At 42.0% G+C, this 18,368-nt stretch overlaps 1 protein-coding gene across 1 annotated transcript in view; it reads right to left on the reverse strand.

The window, feature by feature from the left end:
- LOC149433940 (sortilin-related receptor-like) overlaps nucleotides 1–18,368 on the reverse strand; it is a gene marked incomplete at its 3' end in the record, with an annotated part of 42,652 nt that overhangs the window by 13,235 nt on the left and 11,049 nt on the right. The window contains exons 4-10 of the mRNA XM_089664260.1: nucleotides 17,971–18,096; nucleotides 15,966–16,127; nucleotides 13,754–13,821; nucleotides 10,638–10,818; nucleotides 8,012–8,113; nucleotides 7,749–7,915; nucleotides 1,217–1,409 (exon numbers count right to left, since the gene is read on the reverse strand). Coding sequence (XP_089520386.1) covers nucleotides 1,217–1,409; nucleotides 7,749–7,915; nucleotides 8,012–8,113; nucleotides 10,638–10,818; nucleotides 13,754–13,821; nucleotides 15,966–16,127; nucleotides 17,971–18,096 — 999 coding nt within the window. The remainder of the gene's footprint in view (nucleotides 1–1,216; nucleotides 1,410–7,748; nucleotides 7,916–8,011; nucleotides 8,114–10,637; nucleotides 10,819–13,753; nucleotides 13,822–15,965; nucleotides 16,128–17,970; nucleotides 18,097–18,368) is intronic.

Genomic DNA, 18,368 nt, shown 5'->3' on the forward strand with positions numbered 1-18,368 from the left:
AGGATGCACAACCCTAAACTGAACATTTTGCGAAGATTTTATATACATAAAACTGAACTACAAGTATTTTCAGATAGATCACTGGAGTTCTATTGTGAAGTATACCTGTTGACAACGAACTAAGATTTTGTGGGTCATAATTGGAATACCAACCTTCATGCAGCTTCTCTGCACAACAAAACCCCAGAACTAATATGCAAAGTTTAAAAAGTAGGTTCTCTAGTACACAGCTGCAGGGTTTGAATATAGACATTTCCCATAACCAGAAGCACACACAATATAATCCTCATCTGTGAAAACAGATCTAATAGATTTTAAAAAATGTGCAGCACTCGGGAACCTTCATACACCCCTTTACACGTATAAATAATAAACAAATGTAGTGAATAAATATCTCTGCAACATATGCTTCCAAAACTCAAAGTGCTAGTTATGCATTTCAAAATAGTCCATATAGTCCAAAAAACATTTGGTGAAATGAATCCCAATATTCAGTGCAAATCTCCAGAGCTTCCATACACAATACTGTAAACCTTTTCAGTGCTTGTGATTTTCACTTCACTTTTGCATATATGTGGCACAAAGAATTCAGATATATATTTTTTTCACTATATAGGTTTATGATTTAATGTGTATAAAACGGGTGTTTTAAGGTTCCAGAGCACTGCACAATTTAAAATCTAACATGTGATGTTTGTAGAAGAATAAAACATGATACTGCGCTAAGGTCTATTTCAGGGGTGTCTAAACTATGGCCCTCCAGGTGTTGAGGGACTGCAAGTCCCATGAGGCCTTGCAAGACTGACATCCACAGGCAAGACACCCAGAGGCAGAGGCATGATGGGACTTCTAGTACATCAACAGCTGGAGGGCCAAAGTTTGGACACCCCTGGTCTATTTTAAAGTCTAAAAGGTGGAACCCTCACTAGCAGCTAGCACAATACATGAAGTATTTCTTATCTGTAGAAGAATGCCTAGAGTCATACCACTCCATGCTGCACCTTGCTGTCAATCACCCAGTTTGCTCATCATGCTGAAAGACAAACAGGGGGGTTTGTGGCAGGTGGTGGCCGAGTGCTCAGCTGTCTCTATGAAGGGTGAGTTTTGCATATTGGAATAATCATTTATGATGCCAGTTTAGATGACTTTAGGTTGTGAAAGGTTTAAACCAGCATAACAAGACATTCTACGACAGCAGAACTGGGTGGGAACTCACCGGGCAATGGGTGGTGTCCACGTAACTGTTATATCCTGGAGCCGAAAGAAATTCCCAGGTACCACCTTTATCAAAGGTGATGACGGTAGCCACGTTCTCTTTGGAGGGTGGCGTATTTAACACGTTGGCAATATATACACCCTTTACACCCTTCACACGATGGACATCAGCAAATGGCTCGTTCTCCAGATACCTGAACACAAAACAAAAAAGGAATCAAACACTTCCTGCCATCAACGTGCAGACTAACATTGATTTAGATGAGGACTAAGAGTCCGGTGAATATCTGCTCCTGTCCTAATTAATCTTGCTAGCTTTGGAATGTGCGCACACTGGAAGAGACTCACGCTGACACATAAGTTCAGTCTACGAACACTTCTAGTTTATTATAATGAGAAAGTGAGCTTATATATGCAATATGATGCAAACATCACATGAGAACAGCATAAAGCATTATATTAGTCTTTGATTGGTCACTTTACATGAAAACAATCTTCTTCAGAGTATAGGCGTGATCTCCTCCGAGGTTTTATCTATAGAAAGAAAAATATTGCTTTGTTCTCAAGTTCACTCGATGAGAGGGGTTGCTGAGCAGACATTTCTTGAGCAAGGATTTCTTAAAGTACCACAAAGCCCAGCAGGCAGAAAATATACACACAACACATATATATATTCATACAAAACATTTAGAAATATAAAAAAGTATAAAAGTAGATCTGTATAAAATGTATAGAAATATGTATATATGCAACAGGAAACCAAACAGGCATTTTCCCATATCCATCACAACATTTCCAGGCATGGGTACCCATGCTGGTGTTGGAACCAATCAGCGTGGCTTCTGACCATGGGATCACCATGTAAGTTATGACAGTGATCACATGAGGTTTGTTTGTAAACAAAGAAGCCATGGCCTCAGCTCAAAAATATTTCTGTGTCTGTTTGCTGTGCACACAGAAAGTAGTAGCTTTTGGGTTTTTTTTTTTTTTAAAGGAGACCAGTACAGTATTAAAAAAATATTTTGAAAACAAAAAATGAACAAATTAGATTGTCAATTTTTGTCAGCCTGACACTGAACTAAATATTTATTAAAACAGTATATCATAAAAGACTTAAGCGTACGCACAGCCAAAACTTTTCTTTTTACACATGAATAAAGTAAGAAATCGTTAGAAGCCCTTTGACTGATCTTTTATGATTTGTTGGGGAGAAATCCCACTCTGAAGTGAAGGGAAACTAGCTCCTGCTATAAACAGCTGTCATGAGAACAGGTGTACCCATTACAAGAAATAAACCCTACTGGATTTCCCATCACTTTGTGTTTCTGCTGGGTTGCCTGGTGTCCCAAGTACTGGTGTAACTGGGAAACAGACAGCCGACAGTGGTTCTCCCCTTTCCTACTTTATGCCAAACTAAAAACTTAACATGATTTAGGAGGGCAAAGAGTCATTGCCAACTTAAAGCTGAACTCCGGAATAAGCATCATCTTCCAGAGCTGTGCAGTGATACAGTGTGACACTGCCTCTAAGCAGGAACTTCCTGTAATCAAGACCAGTCACTGCTGCTCTCTCCTTTGTGCAGGAAGACTGGTCTTGTCTCTGCCCCCTCCTGTAGTTTGCTGAAGGCAGCCTGTAGTGGGTGGGGCCTACGGGATCCCTCCCACAACTCTACCCTCTGCACAGGGAAGCCACTGCTAATTTTATAAAGGGGTATACGGGTTTGCAAAGGCATCCAGCAAACATTCAGTGGATTTAGATCCTTTGTAACTATTGAGGAATAAATTTAGGAAACGTTTATGTGCCTGGTGAACTCTTCAAGCACCACATACTGATGTTTCCAAGTTTATGCAGCAAGGATTCAGGTCATGAAATGGTGAAAGCTCTCTGACATCAGTGTATTTGCCTATAGGGAAAAAATAAACATTGTTTCATGCGCGACATCCTGTTGATTCTCACACCAAAAAGTGATCTACTTAGATATTGAGTAGCCAGGATGGAAAATACACTGAGAGCAACAAATGTGTGTTCCTACCACAAAGGAAAAGGCAGTGTGACAACTATAATCAGATTGGGCCAAATGTGACGGCGTGAGGATGCTGTACTGGTCAATACCAAGAAAGAAGCAGCTAGACAAGGCTTGTGATTAACGGATCAGCTTATGTTCCTGTGTGCACACAGACATCCGGTACAGCACTGAAGGTTGTGACTGTTAGCAGAAGAAACGAGTTTCCCCAGATGGACTGCTGGGGCCAGCTTTCGGTGATAGGGTGATGAGTGTGTGACTTCCAGTAGCAGATTATATGGCAGCTGCCAGAGCTGGTACTATATTCAACCAACTAAACAGCAAGGGAGGCAGGAATATTGTTAGCTTGGCCAGGGACCTTTGCCAGCCCCTGGCTGCATCTCCCAGAGATGTAGGCCACCTTTCTGGCAGGCCACTGGGTCCTTCAAAACCAACCTGACCTTGGTGAGGAAAGCAACAACTCTGCTCATTGAGGGGTTTGAAATTAGAGAGGTTAATGCACACAGAGATCATTAGATATAGCAGGTGTACCAAGGATATAATCACAATAACAAAAAAAAAACAAAAAAAAAAACAAAAAAAAAAAAACGAGAGGCTTTTAAGATCCTATTCTGTACAGCAGTTTCCATTTGCATTTACTTAGAAATCTGCACAAGCACTACATCATTAACCATTTAAGGATCGCCCCACAGTAGATTTACTGCTACAGGGTGGCTGCTCTGTGCAAAATTTTATATATATATATATATATATATATATATATATATATATATATATATATATATATATATATATATATATATATATATATAATGATTTTTACATTTCAGGTAGGGAGCACATGCGCTGCCCTACCCCTGCTGTCATTGGCTCCTGGAGCTCAGGTGCCAGCAAGCGATTCATGGCTGGGACTGATTGGCAGAGAAGCCGACAGGTGAGAGCTCTGTGTGTAAACACTACAGGTCTCTCTCCTGTCAGCAGGGATGTGCTGCTTTCTATCTCTCTGCAAAGAGATAGAAAGGAGCATGCCCCTTTGTAAAACCGCACACGATAAGCACAAAACAGCACGCTGTTAACTTTTTGATCGCCCCAGATGTTAACCACTTCCTGCTAAGCGTCAGTACAGTGATCAGTGCTTTTATTAGCACTGATCACTGTATTAGTGTTATTGGAGAGGGCAGTGGCAGTAAGTCAGTTCCCGAGTGCCAGAATTCCCACCGCAGTCGCTGATCTCCTCCATTACTAGTATAAAAATTAATAAAAAAACTCCAGTATATAAACCAACATTTGTAGACAAAATAACTTTCACGTTTCAATTAATATACTTATTGGGTTGTTTTTTTTGTTTTTTTTAACCAAAAGATATGTAGCAGAATATATTATGACCTAATTTTATGAAGAAATTGTATTTAATTTTTTTTTTTTTTTTTATTGGATATGTTTTATAGCGGTTGATTTTAAAAAAACAAAAAAACTAAAAAGTTCCTCTTTAAAAAAAGGAGATTCAGCCAGGTTTCCAAAAATTAAAAGTAAACCGTTACAAAAAATAACTGTAGCAAAAAGTCAGTTTTGTTTTTTTTTCAAAATGGTCGGGTCATTTGTTTATAACACACACACACACACACACACACACACACACACACACACACACACACACACACACGGTCATCAAATACCACCAAAAGACAGCTCTATTTGTGGGGAATTTTTTTTTACAAAATTTTATTTATGTACAGCGTTGCATCACTGTGCAATAGTCAGTTAATGCAACAGCACCGTACTGCTAAAAATGGCCTGGTCATGAAGGGCAAATCTTCCGGAGGACAAGTGGTTAAAGCAAAGAACCAGCGTGAGGACAGAAATGGATCCTTGGCCAGATTAGTTTTATTTTTTTAATTAAATGTCAGCAGCTACAGTTTTGTAACTGTTTACTTTTAATTTTTGGAGACCTGGCTGAATCTCTTCTTTAAATTAGGAACTTTTAGTTTTTTTTTTTTTTTTTTAAAGAACTATAAAACACAGGTGAAACTCGAAAAATTAGAATATCGTGCAAAAGTTCATTTATTTCAGTAATGCAATTTAAAAGGTGGAACTAATATATGAGATACACTCATTACATGCAAAGCAAGCCGTGATTTGTCATCATTGTGAGGATTATGGCTTACAGCTCATGAAAACCCCAAATCCACAATCTCAGAAAATGAGAATATTACATGCAATCAATAAAACAAGGATTGTACATAGAACAATATCGGACCTCTGAAAAGTATAAGCATGCATATGTACTCAGTACTTGGTTTGGGCCCCTTTTGCAGCAATTACTGCCTCAATGCGGCGTGGCATGGAAGCTATCAGCCTGTGGCACTGCTGAGGTGTTATGGAAGACCAGGATGCTTCAATAGCGGCCTTCAGCTCTTCTGCATTGTTCGGTCTCATGTCTCATCTTTCTCTTGGCAATGCCCCATATATTCTCTATGGGGCTCAGGTCAGGCGAGTTTGCTGGCCAATCAAACACCGTAATCCCACGGTCATTGAACCAGGTTTTGGTGCTTTTGGCAGTGTGGGCAGGTGCCAAGTCCTGCATGAAAATGAAGTCAGCATCCCCATAAAGCTCATCTGCGGAAGGAAGCATGAAGTGCTCCAAAATCTCCTGGTAGACGGCTGCGTTGACCCTGGACTTAATGAAGCACAATGGACCAACACCAGCAGATGACATGGCTCCTCAAATCAACACAGACTGTGGAGACTTCACACTGGACTTCAAGCATCTTGCAGTTTGTGCCCCTCCATTCTTCCTCCATACTCGGGGTCCTTGGTTTCCAAATGAGATGCAAAAGTTGCTCTCATCAGAAAAGAGGACTTTGGACCACTGAGCAACAGACCAGGTCTGTTTTTCTTTAGCCCAGGTAAGAAGCTTCTGACGTTGTTTGTTATTCAGGAGCACCTTGACAAGAGGAATACGACATTTGAAGCCCATGTCCAGGATCCGTCTGTGTGGTGGCTCTTGATGCACTAACTCCAGCCTCAGTCCACTCCTTGTGAAAGTCCCCAGCACTTTTGAATGGCCTTTTGCTGACAATCCTCTCCAGGCTGCGGTCATCCCTGCTGCTTGTGCACCTTTTTCTTCCACACTTTTCCCTTCCACGTAACTTTCTATTAATTTACTTTGATACAGCACTTTGGGAACATCCAACTTCTTTTGCAATTACCTTTTGAGGCTTTCCCTCCTTATAGAGGGTGTCAATGATGGTTTTCTGCACAATTGTCAGGTCAGCAGTCTTTCCCATGATTGTGATTCCTACTGAACCAGACTGAGAGACCATTTAATGGCTCAGAAACCTTTGCAGGTGTTAGGGCTTAATTAGCTGATTAGAGTGGGACACTTTGAGCCGAGAATATTGCACCTTTTCACAATATTCTCATTTTCTGAGATTGTGGATTTGGGGTTTTTCATGAGCTGTAAGCCATAATCATCACAATGATGACAAATCACGGCTTGAACTATCTTGCTTTGCATGTAAGGAGTCTATCTCATATAATAGTTTACCTTTTAAGTTGCATTACTGAAATAAATGAACTTTTGCACAATATTCAAATTTTTCGAGTTTCACCTGTACCTCATTTTTAAAAATGAAGTACTTACCCAGTGAGTAGAGTCCAGCTCTGTCTTCCCCAGCAAGTTCTTATTACTGCTGCAGGTCCTCAGCACCATCATCCTAGATAGGGAGCCGACTGTGGCTTCCTAATAAATGACAGCTGGCTCTCCACTGTGCATATGCAAGCTTGTGCGCGGTTCTGTGGATGTTCCTGCAGCCTCCTGGGACTTGTGGTGTGTCCTGGGGGCTGCAGGAGGGACGGGGCTATTATCTTCGCCTAGGCAAGGATTGAGGAAGTGTAAGTGGGGGGGGGGAAAGAAGAGAAAAAAAAACAAAAAAAAAAACACGAGAACAGAACAGTATTCACCCCTTTCCTCCCAACTACAAAACTTAAAAATTTGCTTATTGGTTGAAGAGCCATAGCGAAACAGTAGAACTTTATTTTCTGAGTTAAGTTACACTTTAAATTAAAAGACATTAAAAAAGTGTTCTGACACAACATAAATGATCAGTTTCACCAATCTCAAGACTCTCAAACACCTCATTGTAGGGCAAGAAGGCTACTTGTCTATATGTTCCACAAGATGTACTAAGCATCTGGAGAACATAAATTTGTTGCAATAAACATCTTTCTGCAAATTCATTCTAGCAAGCAAACCTGCTATACTGTATAAAGAACCTAACACCAGCATATAAAAACTAAGCAATGCCATTAAATTATTAGGCATTATAATCATTTTCCTTTACCATTCGGAAGAGCTATTCTGTTCAACACAGAAGCTGGGGTAAAGGGGAACTCTACTGGGGACAAAAATCAGTTGTGGCAAAGCTTCTCCCTCCTTACTACAATGGCAGAACTATAATTAAAGGTTGAGAAGTTTGTATCTAAAGTTATAAAAGAACATCTTCATTACCTGGCCAGAGTCTCCTTCCCTGCTCCAGGATTGATGTAGATCACATTCTCCAGTGAAAGAGAAAAGCGCAGGCCCTCCACCTCTGATATGTACAGGTTTGTCACATTGTTGCTGTGCTTGACGCACACAAACACCTGATCCTCCGAGGCATCCGTAATGTAATATTCCTGCCATGAAAATTCCCAATTCAACCATTAAGAGAAAAACTGTCCACCTGCACTGAACATTGTGGCTGAAATCAGCAATCACATGACAACACTCACCACAATTGGATGGCGGGTAACAAACTGTGCTGATCTCATTGGCTTGCGGTTATAAGAAACCCATAACTGCACCGAGAAGGGGTCTTTGCTGCCCAATAGATGCTGAAAGAACGGAACGAAGATGGTTAGATATGCAGTATATACAGCTATAAACCATGTATGTCTTGGCAAAAAACACTCTTCATCCCTGCAAGGCACGCACATTTATCCAGGTACAGAAAAAATTACCTGCTGGTCTGGCAGAAATCCAGCGAGCACCTAACTTACTGTAGTGAGCCGACAACTTCTTTGCAGCTGCACTGAAAATCCAAATTGTGTTGTCAGCCCTACAGAAGAGACATTTCCCTTGGAGAGGGGAAGGTGTTCTGTAGTACAGCAGGGGAGAACTGGGCAGAGCTGACAACACTGCTTGGGATTTCAATCCAGCAGAGACAGTGTTGTCAGCTCATTATAGGAAGTCGGACGCTCACGGGAATTCTGGCAACGGCAGACAATTTTTCTGTAGCTGCTGCATTTTTAAGGAAAAAAAAAAAGATGGGAGAAGCATGCATATATTGAAAAGTATGTTTTGGGTTTTTTTTTTTTTTTTATTTTGCCCAGACAGACAGGTTAAACCAAAAATATAGTAAAAAAAATTCAAAGAGAAAAAACTCTGTTTAATTACCCATAATCCCATACTGCAGCCAGAGATACAAACAGATGGAAACTGCTTTGTGGTTAAAGACATAACATATGGACTCTGAATACACAATGGACTTTTTGTAAACATTCAATAAAAAGAAAAATCGCTGGACTGAATCTTAAAGCAAACATATGAGAAGGACAATAAAAGCTGCCATTGCTGACTCATTTTTAAAGGTGCAGGTTCTGCCATCCCGATCCTTCTCACTAGTGAGTCAATGATCTGGAACATACAATAAACCAATGAAGTCTAAACTCCCACCCTCCATGATTGTCAAAGTCAACAAACCACTTGGTAGAGAAAGCAGGACAAAGACACAGTTTCAGAGCCTGTACTTTTAAAGGGATGGTTCTATTTTAGTAAAATCATGATTTAAAATTGCAAGAATGCTGTAAGGTGCACCAATATGGCCTGCCACAGTCTTTCCTGGGCAATGGCCATTATTTAAACTAAAAGGCTAAAAACCAGCCATACCTGGATCGAAATGCAGCAGGTTCAGCAGGGACCGGATGAGATCTGATCCATCCATGGGCATGCTGATTGTACCCAAGTCAATCCATTGATAAACGTGGATGTAACCAGCCTGTCAGATTTTTTACATTTGATTACTGCCGGTGGATATAGCTGCTGGCAGTAATCATTGTGTTCTGTGGCCATGGTGGAAACAACTCATTCATGCAATGCTTTCTTTCTTTGTATGGGCTTTGTTTCCTGTGGGGCGCTCCCAGCACAGGTACAGGGTTGTCACCAGGATGCCCGGGTCCCATACTAACAATCGAGACCTGGGACTCCTGGTTCCAGGTCACCTGATCATTGCGATGGCCTCCAATTGGCTATCACAATTATCAGTCACTCTACAGCCTGACCCTGCATTTTCTCTCTCTGAATGGGGGAGAGAAACAATGTTTCTTTGCAGGGAGAATGTAAACAAAAATATGTAAAAAAAAAAAAAACCCTAGATCAAGGTCAGTAATGATCGGGTCAAGCAAAAGGTCAAGGTCAGATTCAAAGGTCATGATCTAAAATTTTGAGCAGGATTTGGGAGGAGGAAAAAAAAAAAAAAAATAGCGTCAGTATGCTTTAGGTAGGTTAAAAAAAAAACGTATCACATATTACACATGTGATATCACTGCAATTGTTCTGTGGTGATAGGTTATAGTAGTAGCAATAAATATACAGCTGCAGTAAAAAGTTTTTTTTTTGTTTAGTTTTTTTTTTAGGGTTCCTTTTTGCCTTGAGGGAAGAAAAAAAAAAAAAAAAAAAAAGGAAAAACCATGCGATATCTGTTACCATTTACCACCAAAAGAAAGCCAAATTTGTCCTGAAAAACACAAGATATAATCACCTGGATACACAAAGTAGTTGTAAGGATATGTATGGCTTTATTAATGCATGTCAAAGTTGCAAAATTGTGTCTAGGCATATAGATTGGTTTTATTCTTAGTCACTAAGGGGGTTAAGGGCATCCTGTGTCAAAAAAGGCGGTAGTTTGTGGGACATCTCCAGATTAAAACGTTGAATACTGCAGCTAGAGCTCTTTTTTTGCTTTTTTAAACCTCCAGTGGAAAAATAAAAAAAAAAAAAAAAAAAGCCTGTAGTTGAACTTGTAGTTGAAGGGGTTAAAGAGCTAAAATCCACTGCTGTTCTGATTTCAGTGTCTGTCTGCCTTCTACACTGACCAATTTTAAGAAGCAAATAGGGAGGTGAAAGAGGATGTGGGTTTACAGGGAAACAAGTACAGATAACATCAACATCATGTGAAAAGAGAAGCAATATACTCTTTACTCAGCTTCCACGATTTCGGCCAATTAATGGACAGCCATTAGAGTGTCAATGCTTTTGCAAAGCACAGACTGGATTATAATGCATTATTTGGACAGTATTACATAAAGATGTATATTTGTCCCTTGACAACAAACTTTTTCTGTGTATCAAAACACTCACCACGGTCTTTGTTGCGAACATGTAATTTTCCCGAACCTGAAAGCCGTCCACATTCTCGATTATTATCTCAGAGTTGTCACGAGACTGGAAGTAGTCAGTGCTGCGGAGGACAATGGAGGTGCCACGGGGCTCATGCCGTTCGACATAAACTGTGTTTGGTTTGTCCAGTGGAGCAAAGCCCCTTATTGGAAAAAAAAAAAAAAAAAATACAGATCAATCTAACAAGAGTGTAACAGTAAAAAAGGGTTGCTGAAATAGCAATAAAGTTATTAACCCTCTTGTGACCAAAACATGATTTATAAGTCCAAATTTTAAAAAATGCCCCATTCCCTACAAAAAGGTTATTGAATCCTGCAGGAGAGAACTAGGAATGTCTGATAATGTGTGTATTCCTAGTTCTCTGATCTCTTGTCACTCAAAAAAAAATTATCAGGTATTGTCAAGTTAAAGTGAAGCTCCACCCAAAAGGGGAAGGTTCGCTTTAAGCCTTTGTCCCCCGCTCCCCATTAAGGATTGGCACTTTTGGGGAGCATGGGGGAGTACCCGAATTTGACAGGTACCAGCTCCCACTTCCTCTACGATCGCCTAGGCCAGTGGTGGGCAACCGTTTTTTTCAACTGAGCCAAATCTCGCCAAAACCACGATTGAAATTTGAGAGCCACATTTTTAAAACCGAAAATACATCCCCCATAGTAATTCATCCCCCATATAGTAATTCATCCCCCATATAGTAATTCATCCCCCATATAGTAATCCATCCCCCCTATAGTGTCAATTCACTTACCTTTGCTCCGCGCGTTCCTCTCGCCGTGGTCCCGCGCCGTTCCGGTCTTCAGGGCGGACTGTGAGAGGAGAGGAGTTCGTCACGCTGCCCCGCCTACATCCTGACAGCCAATGTTTGCCACGCTCCGCGGGCCGGATTAAAAGGTCCGCCGGGCCGTATACGGCCCGCGGGCCGTAGTTTGCCCATTGCTGGGCTAGCTGCAGAGTCCTGACTTTTGGGGCGGCCGCCCGAGAGGAGGGAGGGGAGCGGGCGCCCCCGGCACACAGAAGAGCCGCATTAGAGTGTGTAAAGAGCCGCATGTGGCTCGCGAGCCGCGGCTTGCCGACCACTGGCCCAGGCTAGGCGATCAGAAGCGGACGTTGTCGTCCTCCCCCCCTCCCTCCCCGTAGTCTTCTGGGATACGTGACAGGTCCCAGAAGACTAAAGGACCATTCACAAAGCACGGCTTTTCTCGCGCATGCGGAGTGGGCACCTGGCTGTGAAGCCGCAAGCTGTCACAGCCGGGTGCCCACACTAAAAATGCCGGCGCCAGGGAGAGAAGATGGCCGGTGAAACCAGTGATTGTGAGGACACCGCTGGACTGAGGGACAGGTAAGTGTCTGTATTTTAAATGTCAGCAGCTAATGTTTTTGTAGCTGCTGACTTATTTTCTTTTCCAGGTGGAACTCCGCTTTAAAGTAGTATTAAACCCAGAATAACGTTTTCAGTTTTGCTTATAGGCCTGTCGGCCTTCCTTTGGCATAAAACACTTGTTTTTACGTTTACAACAACGCACTGCTCAGCCCTTCTTAAAGGCACTGCCCTAAACTTCTCATAGGTGAGCACACACTGATTACATCACCGGAAGATCATGGTTATGTTTCTGAAAAAGCACCAAAGCTACTTTTAATCAAAGCCTGGGAGGAGGGTCAGGGGTGTTGCTTAATTTGCAGGGCACAAGAGTCATTTTTAATCAAAGCCTGGGGGCAGGGCAGGAGAGTAACTTCGTATATAGGGCTTGGGATCTGCCTGCTATGAAGCATTTGCACAAGTCCCAGCTGGAAGCCCGCATGTAAAAAGGTGGCTGTGCTGGGGCTCCAGGGGCCCAAAGCATCATAGCCATCCTATTGCAGGAAATCACAGGCACAGATTGAAATGGTTGGGTTTGCAGAAATGACAGCCTGCACCCACAAAGGGGACAGCAAGCCAGAAAGAAACGAAGTATAGTGCAAGATATATATTTTTTTATCCACGTGGGTTTAATGAAACTAACTGATGCACATCAATGCTGCTAGACCTGATCTAGGCATTTAAGCTTCCAAAAAAAAAAAAAAACCCTGGTCATGGAATGGTTAAATAAACAAATCATAATTGCAGCCATTACACACAGTGCCCCTTGTACACATGGCGTGGCAAAATGTATCCCTCCATCCCCCTCACATCTGGCCTGTAGTACTGAATGCAGCCTTGCCTCAAACACCTCATAATGGTGTGCAATTCATGCTGTTTTTTTTTTTTTTTTTTGCAATGTAACCGACATAATGCCTCCTCACTACCTATCGAGTTTCACTTTCTGAAGAGTGGTCTGTGATTTATCGCTTTTCAGAGGGAGCTTAAGTACATGAGCCCTTACTCTCATATCCCCTGGGTCCCCCCCCCACTCTTTTGATCCTTTCATCCCCCTCCATTCACCTTCTAAGGGCTTCCCTTCCCACCTCTTCTCTACTCTCCACCTTACCTTCTTGCTTACCCTATTTCTTCCTCCCCCCCCCCCCCCCCTTTCACTTTTGTCCTCATTTTTCATCTTCTCTTTCATAGACAATTGTACTATTCTTCTACATACATTTGTAACCTCGCATTGAGACAATTCTTCTCTTCCTGCCTATTGCCCTAGTTAACCAGAGCCTCGCAAGAATGCATCTACCCGTATACCTAACAACAATATTTATGGATAGGCTATGACCTTTGCCTTCTGGATACACCTTTTGCCCCTTGGTACCCCCAATTGTCCTCATCACAGTACATCTATACAAGTTAGCCAACCATAGAAATATTCCAGCTTACTAAAGGTCTACGTGTTCAGATCTCTACTGCTTACATTTTATCTATTTTACACTACTTTTGTGGGGCCTCTTTACCCATCCTGGATACTCATGTTTTCTATTTAATAAAATTCTTGTAAAGAAAAAAAAACATTGAGTTTTCTGCTAGTATTTAGTAAAAAAAAAAAAAAAAATTTCAGCAATGAATAAACGTAAAAAAAGCAGTTTGTTTTTCTGTTTGCCTGCACTCCTGCTTTAGTCAGCGTGCTCAGAGGAAGACTTAGTCATGTTGGCATGCTCACCCTACCTACCAGAAAAAAGACTTCACGTGTTCCTGGATCATTATCCACGTCTGACCGAAATCCTCTGACTTCCACAGCTGTAAAAAAGGAGAGAAAGAAGGTCGAGGTTTTGTGTATAGTATACACTTGTGTTCCAGGGGCTCTCTGGGATACACAAAATTAGTGGAAAGATTATCAGGGTATTACCAGGGACTCTACCGTGCTGCACTTTGGCAGTATACTCAGTTCTTGTTACAATGTACCGGACAGGTATAACTTCAAGAGCCTGGTCACAACAATGGCTGTTGTGTGCTGTAAAGGAAGTGGTGCAACTGTGTCAAATGCTTTGCACCGTGCTTCTCCCCCCTCAACTTGTCACAGTGGTAGTTTTATCATTTTACACAGAAGGCTGGAGGGAAAGAAAAGGAAAAGGAAAAAAAGAAAGAAAAGAAAAAAAAAAAAAAAAAAAAAAAAAAAAACTGTATTGTGCTACATTTTTCTTACATTGGTGTCAGCTAAACACAAAACTCAAAGCAAATTGCCTTGTTTATGCGTTGGGGCTGCCCAGCACAGTCCAAAGCATATAGTGTGAATGGGCCCTTAAGCTGATCTCCAAGCTAAAAAGTTTTTTACATATGTAATGAGTAGAATACCAATCTGAGCTGTGCTTGATCAATCCTCTCCAGAAGTTTGCCTGAATATCCTGTCCAGGGGGCCGGTCACCAGTTCCTGCTCTATATTTAGAAGGATGACCGGTCCCCAAAACACCCTGTAGTAGACATCAACCCCTTTCAGACAGGGTGAACTCAGTCCAGATCAGCAGGGGATCCACTCACAGATCCCCTGTTGATCAGAGCAGAGAGGGCAGATGACATCTCTGTCTGCTCAGTTTATGCAGAGCAGACACAGAGAGCCCACTCTCCTCTATGGGCAGCTGGGTATAAATGGACTCCATTGTCCGCTTACACTTGACCACCCTCCGGACCTGATCCACCTAAATGAAAGTGGACGGATCCCCTTCTGTTTTTTTTTTTTTTTTTAGCGGAGCAATTGGGATCTGGAAGTAGGTGAATGTAAACAGACACAAGTCCATTAACACCCACCAGTTCGTAGGAATGAACAGACCATTAGGTCTGCCTGAAAAATTGACAGGCGGAGCTGATCGGACCTGCCATGTGAAAGGGCCCTTAGAAGAGATCTGATTTGTTGCTGTGTTTGGAAACATTAGGAGTCTTCTGTCCACATGAGTGTTTGGAAACATTAGGCATCTTCTGTCCACATGACTACGCCCAGCTCCACCCATCTCTTCCCACTACCACACAGCCACACCCCCACCCTTACCTTGTGTCTCTCTCTACCAATCAACCTCACTGCCACTGAAGGATCTGCCAGGTATGAAAGCTGATCTGTTTTCGCATCCCTCAAAATACAAAATCTCATTGCTCTACCCAATACATTCTGATGGCCCCTGCCCACAGCCCACCCACACATGCTAGTGAATACGTTAGCATCATGGGCATTGCAGTTCTGCAGCGCTCTCCACGTACAATATGAAAGTGACAGAGGCAGCGCTCCTGAACCCTCCTACACTGTACAGGGAGAATATGGCTGTGGCTGGTGACATCACGGGCCAAAAAATTTCAGATTCTAAGCAAGGTAGAGAGGATTTACATATCACTAGATTATAGTTTGAAAAGCATATAGCTAAAATAAATAAAGAGCCTAGAGAGGAGCTTTAAGAACTAATTGGATTTGGAATCCTTAAAGTGACACTAAACAATATTCTACTAGAATAATCCATACACATCCATTAATGTACCTGGAATCTATTTTTCATGAACCGTGTTTTTCTTCCTTCTTGTAATGTTCTCTGAACTCTAAAACCTTTCCTTTCCCCCTTCTCTTCCGTTTGTTTGGTATGATCAGTGCACATTAATTGACGATCATGTGCACACTATACATCCCATAGCCAATATTCCCCAGCCTATCATGGGCGTGAGCAAGACCTGTATGTATGGTTCCGAGACAAGATCACAAAGATCTGCCCAGACCAAGCCACTCACTCGGACAGGTTTCACCCAGAAAGCGCTTAATCACCTCTATGATTACAGAAATGGGAGATTAAAAGCTTCACAAGTACACAGTCACCCAGGAATTCCAGTGACATGAGAACAAAAGAAGAACTGTTCACAGTAATAATCCAACTAATTAGCAGGAAATCTCAGAGCGGCCGATGTCTTACCTGTTTGTTGGGGTGAGATTTGTCATATCCCAGAACCAGGTTGGGGTCTGTGCTGTGGAGGAGAAGCTCTGTAGGTTTGAAGGGTACAGAGAAGCCCCGGATCGTAACACAGAAGTCCATAGTGATCCAAAGGTACGAAGCATCGGCATCAACAAAGATGTACTAAAACAAAAAAGAGACTGGTCAGATCACATGTGGTCATTGACTAGGGATGGTTAGAAAGGTTTCACAAAATAATTCAGCAAAATCATAACACTTTGGAGACCTTCTCCATTTTGAAAAAATGAATTGAAGGCAATTCGAAAGTTGATTTTAAAGCGGGAGAAAAAAAAAAAAAACAATTGCAGTGCAAATGTAAATGAGCTCTTGCTGTCCTGAGCCCCCTATAAGGCTGCTTTCACACTGATGTGCTGCGGTTTACCTGCACCGCGGGGTACAGCATAGTGCACCTGCCACTTTCCTGCGGGTTAGCTGCACTGGGCCCTAGAATTCCATTACATCTTGCGGGTGTAGTGCACCTTTCTGAAAGTGCACCAAAACGCCTGCATTCATGAAATTTCATGTGCTTTCAGAAAGAGCACCAACCAGCCCTGCAGGATATCTAGGTCTATGGCTCAGTGCAGCTAACATGCAGAAAAGCCACAGGTGCACCGCCCTTCCAGATCAGTGCAAAAGCAGCCTAAAAACCCTTTTTTAAAAGTGAGAATATACCCATTGCAAAAGTGCAGTGTATGTGAAGTTTAATAAACGGACCTTTTCCTCTTTCAGCTTCTGCTGGCACTCTCCAGGCTGCTAAAAAGGTCCCGGGCTTCATGCACTTGGTGTCACTCCACTTGGGACAGGAGCAAGCGCTACAGAGAGCATCATCGACTTATGCGACTTCTCTGCGGCCGATTGCCTCCTTGGCTGCTGGCGCCGGCTTCCTGCGCGCTGATGCTCTGGGACAGGGATTAACCCCTTGATTGCAATCTGGAGTTGCTTACCCACCATTCCAGAGCCATGGGCATGTGCGATTCCCTGGTTTGAGGTCGCTGGCCACATCAGAGGGCTACGGGTTGAGCATTCCTGCACTAGTCGCAGTAACATACAGTTGCAAAAGTTCACGTTAAAATTTGCTGTACCTTCCATCATGAAGGTAGTTTTTGGAGGTGGACAGGGCTTTAAATGGCTCCTGAGAGTTAAAGGAGATTTTCTGTCATATTTTACTCGTATCTTCAGGCTTGCCTATTCCGCCTCAAACAAACAAGTACATTTTACTTTCTCCAACAACTCATCCTAATAGTTACTACCTTTTGTATCACTTGTCCTTCCCTGTAGAGATTGTTAGTGCTCATGAGCTCCTAAAGCTCTTGCCTTGCATTCTATTGTATAGCTGTACTATCTCCCTTTATTATATAAAAGCGGTGAGCAAATGTTTGCCGCTATATCAATCATCTATTATAATAAAAATTATTGTACCAAAAACTGTTAATCTTTGCCATATCTCCTTTTAGGATAACTGTAAACCTTTGTTTATAAAACAAAGCCATGTGATCAAGTGCTGATATATATGGCAATTGCATTTTTTTTTATAAACAAAGCCATAACACAGCTAGAAAGAGGATTCTAGCTTTAAAAGTGAACTTTATTTTAGCTAATCTTGGCCAATATGTCACATTGAAATCAAGTTCAGCTGCGATCCTAATAATGATCAGTAAATAGACAAAAGTTGATGGAGTTGCAATTCAAAGCCCCGGCACCCCTTTCCCATCCTAGGATGCAAATTTTAGAGGTACATAATGTTCGAGATGGTTTGAGCGCCAGAGCTCCAGCAAGCAGTCAAATAATCAGTGACCTTTGCTACTTGGATAACCCTTTCATGGTGACAGGTTCCCTTTAACACACATAATTATCACATTTCTTTGTTCCCGGAAAGTGCCTGTCACCTCTGCTTGCAGCAATTACAGAACTGTTAGCTATGGCTATAAAAATAGACGGCGTGAACCACATAGGCAGCAATGCTCACCCTCTTGTTGTCTGCCGGGCTGTGGAAGAACTGCTCCATGGTGGCGACATCGCCGTTTCCATTTGCATGGCGGAATTTCTCTGATATTCTGTTAAAGCTTTTCCCATAGTCATAGGAGACGTAGACCTACAAGGAAGGCAATATGAAGATTTACTACCTATATCCATATTTCCCCACTGCTTTAAACAGACAAGTGTTAGAGAACACTCACAGGAGGAGGTTTAAGGAGGAATGTGCCATCTCCAGGCATAATCAGTCATTAATTTATTGATTGCAATATACAGTCAGGTCCATAAATATTGGGACATCGACACAATTCTAACATTTTTGGCTCTATACACCACCACAATGGATTTGAAATGAAACTAACAAGATGTGCTTTAACTGCAGACTGTCAG

This window comes from Staurois parvus, unplaced genomic scaffold (assembly GCF_062004578.1).
Source record: "Staurois parvus isolate SC_StPar_1 unplaced genomic scaffold, SC_StPar_1.0 ptg001870l, whole genome shotgun sequence".
Classification (NCBI taxonomy): Eukaryota; Metazoa; Chordata; class Amphibia; order Anura; family Ranidae; genus Staurois; species Staurois parvus.